Consider the following 17,750-nt stretch of genomic DNA (forward strand, 5'->3'; position numbering starts at 1 on the left):
TTCTTCATTTATCCATGACAAAATCCAATTAAAACTCACTTTGGCCTTTCTAAAGAGTGCGAGTGCTGTTGTATCCTGGGCTGCATTCCTCTTGGATATTAATTTTTTTCAGTATATATAGTCTAGTGTTAAAAGTGAATGGTATTTCATTGTACACTTTGTGATTTGACAAAAAATCCTATAGAACTCCGTAAGAGTTGACCATGCAATCGCTATATCATGTTTCTCAACTATTTGAAAATGGAATAACCGATTCAATGTTTTCAAAAAATCATGGGATAATTGTATTGGATTTGTCAGGTACAAAGGACATGAGCATAGTACGAAAAAAGAGTATACGTTTAGAATGGACATTTGCTAATGCTTTGGATGAGAGTATCATGCTAATATCCCTGAGCCAAATTAAAACATATTGGGATATCACACCCAATGGTAGTTTTCTAATAGACCTAGCACCATGAATACAAACCAAATAATCAACGTATTTAGTATGGATCCATACATGTCTCAGTACAAGTCCTATTGCATACCTTCGAACTTCATTGAAAAATTCCAAGTGTTAACAATACTCTTGTCATTGTTAATAGCAGTCCATCGACTTTGAAGACCGGTCATTGGCTATGTATCTTTCAAACAGCGAAGAATATTGAATATTTAGATCATCTTGGCCTATAGTATAAATTCTACGCTCCATACATCAGCAACTTTATTGAAAGCACTGGGAAAACCATTATTCAAAATCACCGAAGAGTACAGGATTTAACGACTAAGACATGTGGCTTTCATGCACTACTCTTTTTCATGTTCAGATGTCGTGGCTACACCTATAAGCAGTTTCTCAACATCTACGTTTACTTACCTCGATTTAACTAATTTCTAGTTGATAATATAATTAAATGTGTATTTAATATTTATTTTATTGCCCTAAGAATAAAATGTTCTAAAGATGTTTGTTAAATTGTTTATTAATAAAAAAAAATTTATATACATGATAAAACGACTTTTCTACTCTTTAGATTTTATCCACTACTAGGTATTTGTCGACAACAACTAGTGCAGGTAGATTATCTGAATTCACAGTGTACTTATCCTGATGTACTGCAATGTCAGGGTCACATTTTCTATAGTAGAGTGTGACTTCACTTTTGTCCTATCTCTTTGTATAGTCAATGATACTGTTCTCATTCATTCTATAGAATTCACATGTTTCAATTTGCTTATTTGAAGCAATTTCATAAACAGTGTTCTCAAGTGTTGAATCACATTCCATCACAACCAAATAAAAATCAGTGGGCTTATAATCAAAAAATCCAGTGTCTTCACAACGATGACGTAGAAACCATATTCTTTTGTTGTTCCAACATTTGAATCGCTGACCCGGTTCCTCCTCCCAGAACAATCTAAAACCACGACGATACCAATCTTGTAGCAATAAACTAAAATCACGGTTAGGATTCTTTCCAATCATACCGGGATATGTATTTTCCCACTGCTTACATTTATCATAGTGACAATTGGAGCATAGGTGCCCTCTAGCATGAGAGTCAGACACTTTTTCAAGACAGGAATTACAACCTTTAATTTGTACAGTATATCCTCTATGGAATTTACATGGGTTGCATAATCTACATCTTTCGTTATAATCATTAATCATTGTGCCAGTCTTACATGATGACCTGCTAACCAGTGTGCACATACATAGCAGACATGCGTGGAACATTTTGTCATGTGTTGACACTCTCACTGCCACAATGAAATTGAGCTAGCAACAACAAAAATTGTCTGAGATAGAGAGAGAGAGAGGAGTAAATCATCCTTGAGCACCATCTTTCTCAGGAAAAAAGTCCTAAATTTCTAAACTAGTGTTTAAAAGCATATCCACAATATCATTTTGCCGTATTGTGATCAATATATCAATAAATTGTGTAAATGCATTTGGACCACGACGTAGAAGCTTCATACAATAGTCTAATGATGGAGAATCAGTTTTCATTATATCGACAAGCATACCCCGAGAAAATATCTTCCTTTGAATAGACAGCTCTAGAAAATTGTCATCTAGAATCAAACGTTTTTCCATAAGCAATATATTCCTCATGATTCGCTCTTTCTCGAATCTATCCATTTTTTAGAGTCTTAACTCTCTCACAACCAACTACAGACTATCAAGAATTTTTTGTACTTTAAAAAATATATGTTATTCTACTGTAGAAATAAAAAAAATACCATTGATTTAGAAACAATTTTATTGGACATAATTACAATAATAATATTCACTAATGCATATTTTTCTTGTCGGAATATTTTGATAGGACATCCAATGCCGACTGAAGTTTATTTATATGGAGAATATTCATTTTTCCGGCAAAACATAACTGCTCTTCCTGTTTAAATTTTCTTAAAGATATCATGTATCTAGCATACATTGTGTCCCATTTAAGGCATAGTCTACAACCAGTGGTTATTTCCACAGCCACATTGGGTACTCGTATATCGTTGCTGCTGTTGTCGGCTCCATCATTAATCTCCAATAATGTAAATGCACCACTCATTTTTCTCTACTAATATCTTCTCAAATAAACTATTCTCTTTGAATTCAATTATCTTACTAATATGAATTGTAAAGGAAACTATTCCTTTTATTCAAATCCCTATCACCAATCAAGTTATACTCACTCTCTTTGAAAAGGTGTAATGTCTTGTAGAAGTATTACCTATTTGCATGGGGATAGTCACTCTCTTTGAAAAGGTGTAGAGCTTCTATAGAATAACGTAGAAATTCCTAGGGGCCTATGCAAATCCAGAAGGCGCATACTACTTATATTCTTTGTAAAAAAGCATGAACACTGGCTTGTTTTACATCTACCTGGCTCAAAAGCAGCCATCGTTTAAAATTCAAATTTGAACTTTCTTGTGACTCATTTTACGGAGCTGATTCAGAATTTGAACTTTTTCTAACCCCATTATTCAGACAAAGGTCCTCTGTGTAGGTAGAGGAGACCCTTTTGAGACCTATCCCTATGCATCCATGTTCTGTGATTAACAGTTTCTTTCACCGAATTTCTCGCCTTATGCAGAGTTCCCATCAGAGCTGGGTAACAACTCTTTTTTGCTTCCTTCGGCGACTTTTGCTAAGCTTCCACATTTGTTTTCTTACTCATAAGTTTACTTTTCTCGTTTTTTTTTATCCCTTTCCTCAATACTTTAATTATATATTTATATATATCTTTATCTTCCCTTTGCTTGTGATGCTGTAAAACTAACCTAGTATTTGGATTAGATTTATCAAAGGTCTAATGCTTACTGTGTCATAAAATGCCATACTTTTGAAGCGTCTCTACTCCTAAGAAGACTTGCAAATGGCAGCTTCTAACCTATGATTGTTTGGACCACAATTTGTGTGCTTCCTTTGCTAAATTGTAGCAGTGTTATCCTTGGACAATAAGTCTATAGCCTCTACCTGTAGTAAGGCCTGACTTGGGATCCTGTTTGCTACTATTATGTCTAAAATTCTTCTATTTCTACCAGCGTTTCATCAGTCCAGCTAGATTTTTTTTTTCTTTACGTATTATCTTTTATTCTTTCAACTCACGGTACAAATACTTTATTATTTAGTGATGTACAGCAGTTCTACATTACATTTATTACTAACACTAAAAAAAACTACTAATTATACACTTACTTCTACTTGCTAAAAACTAGATACTGTATTATTTTTTTATTTTACAATTCTTGATTGAGCCTTTTTTTCATTTTTTCTATTGTACCCAAATCTTTGAGGGGATACAAATCTATTTCTAATAACCAAAGTTCGAGCAAAGCTGCTCGAAGTTTTGCTAATTTGAGCGCCGCTAAAAGCGAAGTATATTTACTTTCCCCTTCTAATACGGTCATTTTGTTGGTTTTTTTTTGTATTTTGCAACCTTATTTAGTCTCCTCGACCCAGTTTTTCCAACGACTACCAGTTCTTGTGAAGTGTTATTCTATGGTAATTGGGGGGTTGTAATCGTAGATGCCTTTATTCTCCCTTTATAGGGGAGATAAACTCTGGCCCTAAGGTAGTAAAATTTTGGTAGCGTGCATTAGATTGTACCCGAACTACTGAGGCATTCCGACTGGGGTTGTTCAAGAAGTTAAAAATAGATCATAGAAAGTTTGTCGAAAATATAATACATTTATTCATTTAACATATGATATAATCGGGTACAATCTGTCTACTTGGACTGGCTGTCCCAAGTAGACCACAAGTCTCAATAAAACAACAATAATATATAAATAGATATAGACACTTACACTGATAAGACAAAGTCCCAAGGTGTTTCAAAGACACTAGACCAGAGTCCATGCTTGCTTAAAGTTAGACGCTGATTTTCCCTTCCGATAAACTGCATCTCATATACATTTTCCTCAACCACACCTTTACATATAATAGCTATCATGTGGTAATTTTTGAATTTCCCATTAAACAGAAATAATAAGGATACGCTCCTTATTTTAATAAAAAGTGGTATTTCAAAACTTCATATTTGCGTCTTATATATTTCTACTAAATTAATAATTAACTAAATTAGAAAGCTTTACCACACCAGCTGTTAATTTAAGAATTTTCCTAAAACAACTGGTTTTTTCTTAAAATTTTATGCGCAACATTGCTTAGTTTAATAGGCGTCATTATGTTAATCAATCCGCTTTCTACTTGTGCCTCTATATGATTATGTTCATTCTTCTCACCTTTAATATTCAGATGAACTATTCTTATTAGCTTTAAAGTTTTGAGAGTATTGCAGGCAAATGAGAATATCAATGAGTATTCAAGAATACAAAATTTGCAAGCTATATCCCTCTTTTAGTCGATTTATTTACAAACAGAGTGTAAAGCAAAATGTATACATAAATACAACACTAAAAATGAGAAAAACAACAAATATGGCGGATAGACGTAATACCGTAATAATAGAAAGTAGTTTAGCGCACTTCGTAAAGAGTAAATAAGAAAGTAGTATAAAATGGGGATATTAAGTTATAAATTATCTCCAGTAATTGAATATTATATTCAACAATTGATTTAGAGAGCTGAAAGCAAAATGCATAAGTACATATAACACCAAAAAAAGAGAGACACGGCAAATATAACTGATAGACCGTAATATCATAATAATAGAAAGTAGTTTGGCGCAGTTAATAGCTCCATAATGGGGAGCTAATCTAAACAAAGCGGGTCACCAATATACAGCGAGTGCTCATTGAAGAAGAAGAAGAATAATTTAATTTTTCAACACTAGCTGCTTCAACAATCTAAGAAGGTAAAATATTTAACGATCCAGTGACTATTAGCAAATGATAGACGAACGATGACGAAAGAGACGAAAGTAGACATGTGAACACATTTTAAACGAAGTTGTTCGTGTCTTAGAAAATTATTTGAGTTAAGTGTCACTCTTTTTATCATTGTTATGAAACTAGGCATTCTTAGGAGATAGTGTCCGAGACCCGGGGTAGTCAATGAGGATCTGTATTTCTGATTTTTTTTTTCTGGACCACAGTTATCGAATTCTCTGTCAGAGGGTATAAGGGTAACAGATAATGTTAGCCAGTTCAAGGCTAGATTGAAACTTTAGCTTCTGCAAAGTTGTTAATGATTTAAATTTTCTTTCTGTTTTGTGATTCTTGATTTATAGATGAAGTGTGAATACATATTAGTAGATTCTAAGGATGACAACAACCATCATTTAAAACCCAATGGGTTCCCCCGATGATTGTTGAAAGATGATATAAATGTTATTTTGTTTATAAATTTATTTGTCTCTCCTTCTCTAAAATATGCAAGTATTTGCTATAGTTTTTAGACCTGTCTGTTGATTCAAACTTTCTCTGTATCGCTGTTAAAGGATACAATACCTTAAAAAATCATTTTATGAACTTCAGCGTCGGCCAACCATCTCAAAGATAAAAACCCCATTAGGGAGTTCTTCCAGGGTACTAGCTATCATCGAAAGATGTAGAGAATTTGTAGTTTGACTGTGCAACTTAACTGAAAAGATATGAAATTTACTTCCTCTTTGTTGCCAAGTTTGCCAATCAAAGCGGTCGGCACCACCAGGAACTGCCAAAACGATCAAATTACTCAAATAATAATTTCTTTGAACTCGCATTTAGTGTTTTCCGAGCAGGTGTGTTAGACCGTTTTACGAAATGCCTCTTCCCAAGCTTTAAAAAAAATTCTTTTCGGTTTAGTCAAACAAACAAAATTCATACTTTCTGATTATTGCATTAAAACGGAACATCTCTATCTCCGGCACAAAACGGAGGAAGTTGAATGGTTTTTCTAAGATTTCCACAAAAGGAGGAAGTTGAATGGTTTTTGTAAGATTTCCAGGAAAATAGGTATCGGTTTTTAGTTTTCTGTCGGATCTAGTCTTTGGTTTTTAGTTGGGTCTCTTATCCAAGCTCCACAAGCTATGGCAAGACCGCCCAATAGATTCCAAATAGTTTGGCCACACAAATTAAAAAGATAATTGACAAGATAGGGTAACGTATGCCCTTAAATTTTCGGAAGTCCAGCTGTAATTTTATATAAACAGTTTTTTTCAGATTTTTTCCACAAGAAGGGGGTTAGCACTTTGACAGTAAAAGGGCTGTTCGATTTTGTTGTTGATCCAACTATTAGTGAAGAGAATATGGAGGCTGTCTTAGACCGAATGTCAGAAAAGGCAGCAGACAGACAAGAAATGACCCCTGAAGAAATGATCCAAGAAGAGGTTTTCAAGAAAACTTATATTCCAAAAAGATTAGACGAGGTAATATATTCCGTATAATCAAAATACATAAACAAATATGACACTTAAAAAAAAAAAAAAAAAAAAAAAAAAAAAAAAAAAAAAAAACCAGTTAAAGCCGGTGAACGTAATATTGTAATTATTATATTATAAATATTATATATTATGATTGTATTCTATTACAGATATCATAATTTATGACTGAGGGAAAAAAACAATTGTAGGTGATGGACATAATAAGAAAATAATAGAAAGCAGATGTATCTACTAATAGTTCCTAGAAATTTTGTTCGTTTTAGTTTTCATTCTTATTTCATGATTAAATAAAATAAAAAACTTTATTCAACTGAAAGTAAGGCGCAACATTAAAACTTAAAAGGAACAGAAATTATACTGTGTGTGAGAGGGGTTATCCCCTCCTCAATACACTACTCTTTGCGCTAAATTTTGTTAGTACTTTAAAAATACTCCACATTCAGAATCAACTTCGCCCTCAAAAACAAATACTTCACATTCAAATTCTCTTGGAAAGTAGTCTAACCTAAAGAACTAGGACAAAAAGCCAAACTTTAGCATAAAGAATGAGGGTTGAAGAAGGGGCAGGGAGTAAAGAGTGGGGCGTTGAGGAGGGGACAGCCCCTTTTCATATCCAGAATAATTTCTGTTCGTTTTAAGTTTTAATGTTGCTCCTTTGTTCCAGTTGGAAAAGAGTGTGTCTTCTTGATTTAATTTCTGAATGTTTTTCAGATCATGCCAGGAAATTCTCCCCTCCCCCGTGTAACCTTCTCCTTGGGAATTTCCCCGGAAACTTTCCTCCCCAGTAAAAAGTATCTCCTGAATTTTGGGGATTACGCCTATAATTCATTCTTTTTCTCTTATTTTATAAAACTGGAACATATTGTAAATTAAAGTATTATTATATAGTCTACTTTTGTGAACAGGCTTTGATTTTGTTTTTTGATATAATTTATCCTTCTTCTGGCCTTAATTGTCAAGTCTTTAAATTTATTGTCGTTGTTTTTCATTAAACTAATTTTCCACTCCCTTCTTAAATAATTTTATTACAAGTAACAATTTTCAATGCCAATTTATTTAGATCTTCAGTTTTGTTTTTAATTCCTTTTTGACCTGTCTGTTTGTAAGTTTTTTTCTCCTTTATTTCTTCTTGCTCTTCCTTTGAAATTGGATTCTCTTAAGTAAGGTTTTAACTTTTCACGAATTTCTTTTTCAGTAAGAAAAAATTTTTTTTTAGAAGAAATTGCATCCAAAATAGTTTTCCTTGATGTACTGTTATTATCTTTGTTATTGCTACAACTTCTTTAGCAATTTTTAAAGTCTGTTTCCCAGTCTTTTTCTTTCATCTCAAAAAAAGTTTTGTAGCACTAGCAGACGCAATGTTTTTGTTTCTAAATGGAAGATCGGTCTCAGGGTTTGTGATATTTTCAATGAAAAAGTCAAAAAGAAACTTTTCATCTGTAAGAAATTTTTCTTGCCAAAATGCTAGAATAGTGAATATAGTGAATAATATGAGTAATAATAAGTGAATAATAGTGAATATCATAAACCAGCAGTATATATGCAACAAATTCCACGAATTTGCGACTGTTTCATCACTGTAAAGATTTTGCTTTGCTTACAAGTTGCTTGTTGTTTTGCTTCTTTTGCTAGCAAAAAACTGTTTAGTACTTCGAATATTTCTGGAGAGATGCTTTTCACAAGAGATGCTTGAGGCTATGGTATTTTGGATATTAAGTATTGCTGTTGGGTTGTATAAACCAGTGGGGGAAACTTTTACGACACAGTCTGCAAAGGAAAACTGAGATATTTAAGAATTGATAAACTTAAATGAAATAACGAATCAAATGACAAAAAAGAACAAAGATAATATATAGACAATTTAATAGACAAATTTTAATATTTTAGCTTCAAATTTTCCTTGTAAAATTATTGCACAGCAATCCTTATAAATTGTAATTTGGGGAATTACATTGTGTTTGAGGTGACGAAGCCCTTCAGCGGATGAGTATGCGCTTGATCAGAGGCAACGCTATAGCGTTGCCTACAGTAAAGGCCATACGACTCCAATGTTTTTTTCCCCCAGAGGCACTTCATAAGGAAGGGGTCGTCACATAAACTTCGAAGGGGGCTTATTCGATTAGAAATCGGAAGTTCTAGAGCCCTTTTTAATAGTCAAAAAGGGCACTAGAAATTTTCATTATCTGAAAATTTTGAGATAACCAATTTGTTTGAAATAGTCCAATGATAAGATAAAAAAAACTTCATTGTCAACATACCCCCCCCCCTCTCAGAGCCAGGGGAAGGATTGTAACTTTTGCTGCGGGGACATGTATATAGTTTTTATGGAAGAGGCGGTCGTATAAACTTTGGACGGAACTCAAATGATTAGAAATTGAAAGTTCTAATTCACCTTTTAAGAGTCAAAAGTGATCAGATGGTGGCTAGCGCCCCTCCCTCCGAACCTTCTTTTTCCAAAATGCGTCCAATTGAATTTTAATATAGCTATTTTGTTCAAAATAGAAAAAAGATAATATAACAAAAACTCCATGGATAAAACAGCCACACCTCCCCCCCCCCAAAAAAAAAACCCGGAGGGAAGTGTTGTAAAATGTGCCCTGGGGGCATATAAGGTTTTTATGGATGGGATGACCGTATAAACTTCGGAGGGGGCTTATTCGATTGTAAAGGCCCTTTTTCCCCAATTGTATCCAATCAAAATTATGAGATAGCCATTTTGTTCAAAATAGTTTAAAGATCAAATAGCAAAAACTCCGGGGTCGACACATCCCCCCAGAGCCTGGGGGCAAGTGATGTAATCTTTGCCCCAAGTGAATATAAAGTTTTATGTAAAGAGTGGTTGTATAAACTTCAGAGATCAGTTGATTGAAAATTGGAAGTTCTAGTCACCTTTTTTGAGAGTCGTCAAAAGTAATTGGATGACAACTAGCCCCCCCCCCATGTCCTTTATTCAAAAATGTATCTGATTAAAATTTTGAGATAGCCATTTTGTTTAAAAAAATTTATTTTGTTAAAACACGCCCTGTTTTCCTCAAACCCATCCGATAAGAACTTTGAAATAGCCATTTTTTAAAAATAGTTCCAAAATTAGATAATAAAAACTCCGGTGTTGACACAACCCCCCACGGCCTGGGGAGGCAGGCGTTGTTAGTTATATCCTGGGGGCGTATATGGTTCTTATGAAAGGGATGTTCGCATAAACTTTAGAGAGGACTCTTTTGATTGGAAACCGAAAGTTCTAGTTCACTTTTTAAGAGTCAAAAGAGATCAGAGTGCCGCTAACCCCCCCCCCCCCCCTCTTAACCCTTTTTTCCCGAAATCCATCCGATACAAATTTTGAGATAGCCATTTTTGTAAATTGTTCAAACATCAGATAATAAAACTTCAGGGTCTACACAACCTTCCAGAGCCCGGGGCTAAGTGTTTTAAGTTATACCCCAGAGGCGTATAAGTTTTTTTTGTAAAGAGTGGTCTTATAATCTTCGAAGGTGGCTCATTTGATTGGAAATTGAAAGTTCTAGTTATTTTTATATGAGTCAAAAGTTCAGATGGTATCTACCTCCCCCTGACACAAACACCCTCTTTTCCCCAAATGCATCAAATGAAAATTTTGAGATAGCCAGTTTGTTTGAAATAGTCCAACAATAAGGTAACAAAACTTCGTTGTCAACATACCCCCCCCCCCTCTCAGAGCCAGGGGAAGGATTGTAACTTATGCTGTGGGGACATTATGGAAGAGGCGGTCGTATAAACTTTGAACGGAACTCAAATGATTAGAAATTGAAAGTTCTACGTTCATCTTTTAAGAGTCAAAAGTGATCAGATGGTGACTAGCGCCCCTTCCCTCCGAACCTCCTTTTTCCAAAATGCGTCCAATTGAATTTTAATATAGCCATTTTGTTCAAAATAGACCAAAGATAATATAACAAAAACTTCAAAGATAAAACAGCCTCCCCCCCTAAAAAAAAAACGGGGTAAGTGTTGTAAAATGTGCCCTGGGGGCGTATAAGATTTTTATGGAAGGGATGGCATTATAAACTTCGGAGGGGGCTTATTCGATTGTAAAGGCCCTTTTTTCCCAAATGTATCCAATCAAATTTTGAGATAGCCATTTTGTTCAAAGTAGTTTAAAGATCAAATAACAAAAACTCCGGGCTCGAACCATCCCCCCAGAGCCTGGGAGCGTGCTGTAAGCTATGCCCCGAGTGCATAAAAGGTTTAATGTAAGGGATGGATGTATAAACCTAAGAGATGGCTTATTTGATTGGAAATTGGACGTTCTAGTTACCTTTTTAAGAGTCATCGAAAGTGATAGGAAGGCATCTACCCCCCCCCCCCCCCCCTTACACGCTTTTTCCCCCAAATACACCCGATAAAAATTTCGTGATAGCTATTTTGTTTAAAATAGTTCAAAATTCAATTACTATAAATTAGGGGTTGAGAAATCCTCAATACCCCCCGGGACAAAAATTTTAACACATGTAAGTTGTAAGTTATTAAGAATCGAAAGTGATAAAAAATTAAGAAGCCCCTCCCCGCTCCATTGTGCCTTTTTCTTCAAATCCATCTTATCAAAATTTGAAATAGCCATTTAGTTCAAAATAGTCCAAAATTCAAATTACTATAACTGAGGGGTTGATAAATCTTCCCTAGCCCCTGGGGTAAGGATTGTAACCTTTATAAGTTGCCTGTTATTAGAATGTAAGGTTTTGTGGACTGGGTGGTTATAACGGCCTAAGAGGAGGCTTGTATAATTAGTAACTAAAAATTATAGTACTTCTTTAAGAATCGAAAGTGGTCTATGATCAGCTAGCCCATGCCCCACTTTCTCAAATGGCATGTATTTAACATTTGGAGATAGTCATTTTGTTCAAAATAGTTCAAAAGCCAAATAACTATGCTTCCGGGGTTGAAACCCCCCCCCCCCGCCCCAGGAAAATGGCTCTGAGCTACGGAACTTAATTATTGTTGCCTTGATACTTTGTTTTTTTTATACTTGGATTTAATGATTTACGTGGTAACTTCGATTTACGGTGCAAGGGCTGTAAGTTGTGCAAGTTTCTTATTATTATTTTGATACCTTTATAACTTTGATCCATTCTTTACTTTGATACTAGTTTTGATACTTTGGTGAAAGTTTGATATCAAAAAAAAATCTTATTTTGAAATAAGGAATTTTTTAAAGACTTGAGGCTTTTTCCAATTAAAAAATGAATAAAAATTAATTAAAAAAACTTTCCGAAAGTTTTTTTCCCCAATTCTTTCCGAAAGAATTGGGGTTTTGTACTTCTAACGAATAGTGTCTTTACCGCCAAAAGAGTATGGGTACTACCTGTATTCAAAACGGTAAAAGTATCATTCTATTACTTAAATAACCATTTCTCTTATTTAAGTGGCTACAAAGTTCTGCAAAATTAGTTTATCTTTTTATTTATTATAATAATTGGAAGAAAAGAATTCAAAGACAAGTGAGAATTGGATTATGGATCGGTTGTTAGACCGCGGTCGTCTTCAGGGAGTACGGGTTATGCACTTCTAATGAATGGTGTCTTCACTACAAACAAGAGTACGGCTACTGCCCGTTTCCATAACGGTAAAAATATCATTCTCTTACTTAGAATTATCATTCTCTTACTTAAATGGCTAAAAATTTCCGCAAAATTAGTTTAACTTTTTTGTTATAATAATTGGGAGAACAGTATTTAAACACAAGTGAGAATTAGATTAAGGATTGTCTGTTAGACCGCGGTCGTGTTCAGGGAGTAGGAGTTATATACTTCTACTGAATGGTGTCTTCACTACAAACAAAGAGTATCGTTACTGCCCGTATCTCTAACGGTAAAAGTATAAGGCCTACTGCGTATTTGGCATTTTACTAAAAGGAATGATGTTACAAATATTTTATTTTGTTCTTATTGCAACATTGAAAATAAAATTTAAATTGCAGTGAAACCAGACCAAGATTTACCAACAGGCCCACAAGGCCCTGCGGCTTTCACTATTCCCAAACTTTTGGGGATTTCCTCAAAAATCTTGCAAAGACGGAGCGGCAAAAACGCTTGGGCCTAGAGGCGTCAAAGCTTTAAATCCGGCCTAGGTGGAACAAAATCTTGAGCTGGTGAGCTTTCGGCAATTAATATCATTATATATCCAGTATTCAGTTTAATTTATTAGTTCTTACCAAAATTGTTAATTTTTTTTGGAACAAAAAATATTTTGAAACAGGGAATTTTGAAAACTTAAACTTTGGCAATCAAAAAGGAACAGAAATTAATTTTTTTTTTCAAACATTCCAAAAAAGAAGTTCTCTAATGAAAAGTAAAGGCCATATTAAACTTAGGATTAGAAGAAATACAAACCTACAATAACTCAAACTCAAAGCAACCAGAAATTACAATTAAAGAATAAATGAAACCCAAAACGAACATAAATTAAATAAAAAATCATATCAAAAAAAAAAACATACAGCAGGTACTAATATAAATGAATAAATAAACCTCAAAACGAGTAAAGTTTAAGTTGAATATGCAAATCAAGCTTAAAACGAACAAAAATAATTTGCTATTGGGGCGTAAATGATACCCAAAACGAACAAAAATTAAATAAACAACCATAGCAAACAAACAAACAGTAGTTACTATAAATGAGTAAATAAAACTTAAAACGAGTGAAACTTAAATTGAATATACAAATTCAGCTTGAAACGAACATGTAAAAGTCTAAAACCTACTGCGTCATTGGCTCTTTACTGAAAACTAATTATATTACAAATGTTATCTTTTGTACTTATTACAACATTGAAATCGGTTTGTATTTCTTCTGATCTTAAGTTTAATATGGCCTTTACTTTTCTTTGGAAAACTTCTTTTTTCGGAAAGTTTCTTTTAAATTAATCTTTGATCAATATCGATCATGAGCTTGATCATGATCGGATCTCTAAAAAACATCAATTATTTCAGGACTGAAATATGCCAAAATCAATTCTGATATTCATTTTGTTCAAACTTCAGACTAAAATATCAGTAATATAAATATTGGACTTTGACAACTTGGCTTTTGAAAGATCCAGTTTTACAAAATTATAAGAAAAAGAAGAGCAAATCAAAACGACGATAATAATATTAATAATAAATAATAATATTAGTAATAATAATTTACAAGTATAATAATAATAAGAAAATAATAATATTAATAATAATTTAATAGCCCTCCATCAACAAAAGATTATAGAAGAATAAAAAGAAGAGGAAAAATATCGTCTATTCAGAGTCGGTTTACCACGAATGCTCGAGCACTTTCTAGTCGGGTTTGTTATCCAAAATATATCAAGATGAGAACTTCTCTACCATTTAGGAATAGATAGTAAAAGCGGTTTATCGAAAATAGTACTTCTTGATTTATCAGTTTCCTTCTCGCTAAATATACTATGCGAATTTTCTTATGACATTTCTCCATCCTATTCGACGATGTACAGCTTGTTGTTTGCCTCAGATTGACGACTAAAATTAAGATCTTTGGTAATGTTCAATAACAATGTTTGAACTACTGCATTTGCCGAATAGTCAAGACAAATATGATGTCATTAGCAAATGTGACGTCATTGTCCAGTCTGATTTTATTATTATTTGGCCCAGGATAAAATTTGCTTTTCGGACTGTGCTCTCTGTGTCATTTTGTGAAACTCATGTAACAAGCCCAAGCAATCCTTCTACCAGTCCCGTCTTTTCAACTGTTGTCCGGGGGGAGGGGTAAGTAAAGGCATGAATATATATTTTGGCTTGCAGGGCTAAAACTATTCCAAAAATTTATCATCACGTTATTTGTAATCCTTAGATTGCTCCAAGCTGTAATTTAAGGTAACAATAGTTGAAAATTGTTATTTCGTAACATAAGGTATTTTAAGCAAGAATGGAAAGTGGGCTATGATTGGCCAGCTAGAAAGAAACCCACCATTTAGAAACAAGTTTACATTCTTATGGATCTAGCCTAAACGTGTGTGATATATCTGCTTAGCCAATCTGAAATCCTTATAGCTAAACTGTGATTTCATTTTAAATGTGTGGATTAACCCCTGTCTACCTACTCTTCCTACTCAAGCCAAGTTGGCCATATGATGTAAAAACGGGTAACCAATAAGGTTGTTTTGCTCCACGATCACTAAGGCATGCATTAATTGGTCGTTGATTCTGACGGCATTTGGCCAACTTTACCTGAAAAAGGCAAATAAAGACGCAGCTCTTAAATAAACGCTGCTAAAATTATTCTTAAAATAGCGTATAAAAAATGAGCCTCAAGAATCGTCTTCGTGCTCTTTTTCAGAAAAAGTTTGCTATCTGACGTTAAAACGGTTAACTGAATTTTCGAAACCCTTTTGGCGGAAGTCGACTTCCTTTAGGTGCCGAATGAGTTGGAGAAAACGATAATTATAACAGAAATATCTTTACTGCAGCAAAAACTTTTTGAAAAACTATGTTGTCTAAATCCCTTAACATTAGCTTCAAACATATGGTTTCAATTTTAGAGTCCAAGTACCCAAACGGTAAATCTAAGTATTTTTTATTAGATTAATTAAAAAAAAAATTCCGAAAAATAATTTTTTCAAAGAAAAGTAATGGCCATTTTAAACTTAAGCTCAGAATATACAAATACCTTTTAAAATTCAAACTCGAAACGACCAGAAATTACTATTAAAGAATAAATGAAACCCAAAACGAACAGAAATTAAAAAAGCAATCATAGCAAAAACATACAACAAGTAATAATATAAATGAATAAATATATCTTAAAGCGAGTAATGCTTAGATTGAATATGATTATCAAGCTTAAAATGGAAAAAAAATATTTTGCTATCGAAGTATAAATGAAACTTAAAACGAACAGAAATTAAATAAACAATCAATGCGAACAAGCATACAATAGATATTAATGTAAATGAATAAATAAATCTTAAAACGAGTGAGACTTAAATTGAATATGCAAATCAAGCTTGAATCGAATGAACATAACTACAAACAAGAGTTCGGGTATCGCCTCACTGCAGAAGCCTAAAACCTACTGTGTCATTGGCGCTTTACTGAAAACTATGTGAGTCTTGAACAGTCTTGGAAAGTATTAACAAAATCAAATTGAAAATTAGATATATAATGATATTAACTGTTGAAAGATCCATCTGTTCAAGATTTTTTTTTTCACTGTAATTTTTATTTTCATTTTCAATGCGGTAAGAACTGGAAAAGAATAAATTTGTAATATACGAGTAATTCGTTTTCAGTGAAGCGCCAATGACGCAAAGGCTTTAGGTCTTTACAGTAAAAGAAGGGGGCAGTATCCAAATTTTGTTTGTAGTGAAATTATATTTGTCTTGAACGATTTTAAAAAGAATTAATAAATTAAACTCAATAATTTATTTGGAATTATATTAGATGCTGAAACCTCATCAATTCAAAATTTTACTGTAATTTTAATATTTATTTTCAATATTAAGTAAAAAAGAAAAGATTTGTAATATAATTCGTTTTCAGTAAAGCGCCAATGACGCAGTAGGTTTTAGGCTTCTGCAGTGAGGCGATACCCAAACTCTTGTTTGTAGTTATTTTTATTTGATTCAAGCTTGATTTGCACATTCAATTTAAGCTTCAATTGTTTTAAGATTTATTTATTAATTTACATTAATATCTATTGTATGTTTGTTCGTATTGATTGTTTATTTAATTTCTGTTCGTTTTAAGTTTCATTTATGCTTCAATAGCAAAATATTTTTTTCGTTTCATTTCTGTTCGTTTTGGCTTTCATTTATTCCTTCATAGTAATTTCGTCTTTTTGGGTTTGAGTTTTTACAGGGATTTTTATCTTCTGGGCTCAACTTTAAAATCGCCTATACTTTTATTTGAAAAACTTAGTTTTCGGAATGTTTTTTTTTAATTAATTTTTGTTCGTTTTTGATTGCAAAAAGTTTCAAGTTTTTATGGCACGGGGGGGGGTTGCTTACTGTCCAATTATTCTTGACTTTAAACAACGGATCTTGAGCTTTCGATTTAAATCGAATGAGGCTTTTTCAAAGTCTATTCGATTACCTCTTTGATAAAAACCTTATAAATGAACAATGGACAGCTTGCATAATTTGTGGACAGCGATTGACAACAATGAATGGATTGAAAAAATAGCTTAATAAGGGTGTTTAGACCATTTCACTTGCTGACACAGAGAGATCAGGACTGTTTTGAATTGTCCTCAAATTTTTTTCAGGACATGCACTTTTTTGAGGAAAAAGGGCGTAGAGGGGGGAAGGGAGGCTAGGTGCCCTCCAATCTCTTTTGACTCTTAAAAAGTGAACTAGAACTTTCAATTTCCAATCAAATGAGCCCTCTTTGAAGTTCATACGAGCATCCCTTCCATAAGACCCGTTCCGAGCAGACAGGTAGCCAATGACCTTATATGCCCCCAGGGCATAACTTACAACGCCTGCCCCCGGGCCTTGGGGGTTGTTTTGACACCGGAGTTTTTGTTATATGATTTTTGAACTATTTTAACAACATACCTATCTTATATAGCAACATAGCAACATAGCTTTTTATTGGATGCATTTGGGAAAAAAGGGTTGGGGGGGAGGGAAGCTGGTTACCCTCCAATATCTTTTGACGCTTAAAAAGTGAACTAGAACTTTCAATTTCCAATCAAATGAGCCCTCTCTGAAGTTTAAACTAGCATTCCTTCCATAAGAACCATATATGCCCTCAGGACATAATTTATAACCCTTGCCCCTGAAGACTGGGGGGGGAATGTCCTGCTCAAACATATAATTTCCAGAACTTTCAAATACGTTGAACAAAATGGCTATATCAAAATTTTGATTGGATGTGTTTGGGGAAATGGTGGGCGTGGAAGGGGTTTCAGTTGTCTTCAGAATCACTTTCGACTATTAAAAAGGGGACTAGCCAT

The 17,750-nt window shown here is 33.7% G+C and overlaps 1 protein-coding gene across 2 annotated transcripts in view; it reads left to right on the top strand.

Moving 5' to 3' along the window:
• Positions 1 to 17,750, top strand: part of LOC148946661 (large ribosomal subunit protein mL55-like) — a 195,048-nt gene that overhangs the window by 109,854 nt on the left and 67,444 nt on the right. For both annotated transcript variants that reach the window (XM_089096317.1, XM_089096315.1), the window contains exon 8: positions 6,592 to 6,797. In XM_089096317.1, the coding sequence (XP_088952443.1) occupies positions 6,592 to 6,797 (206 nt within the window). The remainder of the gene's footprint in view (positions 1 to 6,591; positions 6,798 to 17,750) is intronic.

This window comes from Artemia sp. Qi Xiang Cuo, chromosome 11, assembly GCF_049724085.1.
Source record: "Artemia sp. Qi Xiang Cuo chromosome 11, ASM4972408v1, whole genome shotgun sequence".
NCBI classification, from domain to species: domain Eukaryota; kingdom Metazoa; phylum Arthropoda; class Branchiopoda; order Anostraca; family Artemiidae; genus Artemia; species Artemia sp. Qi Xiang Cuo.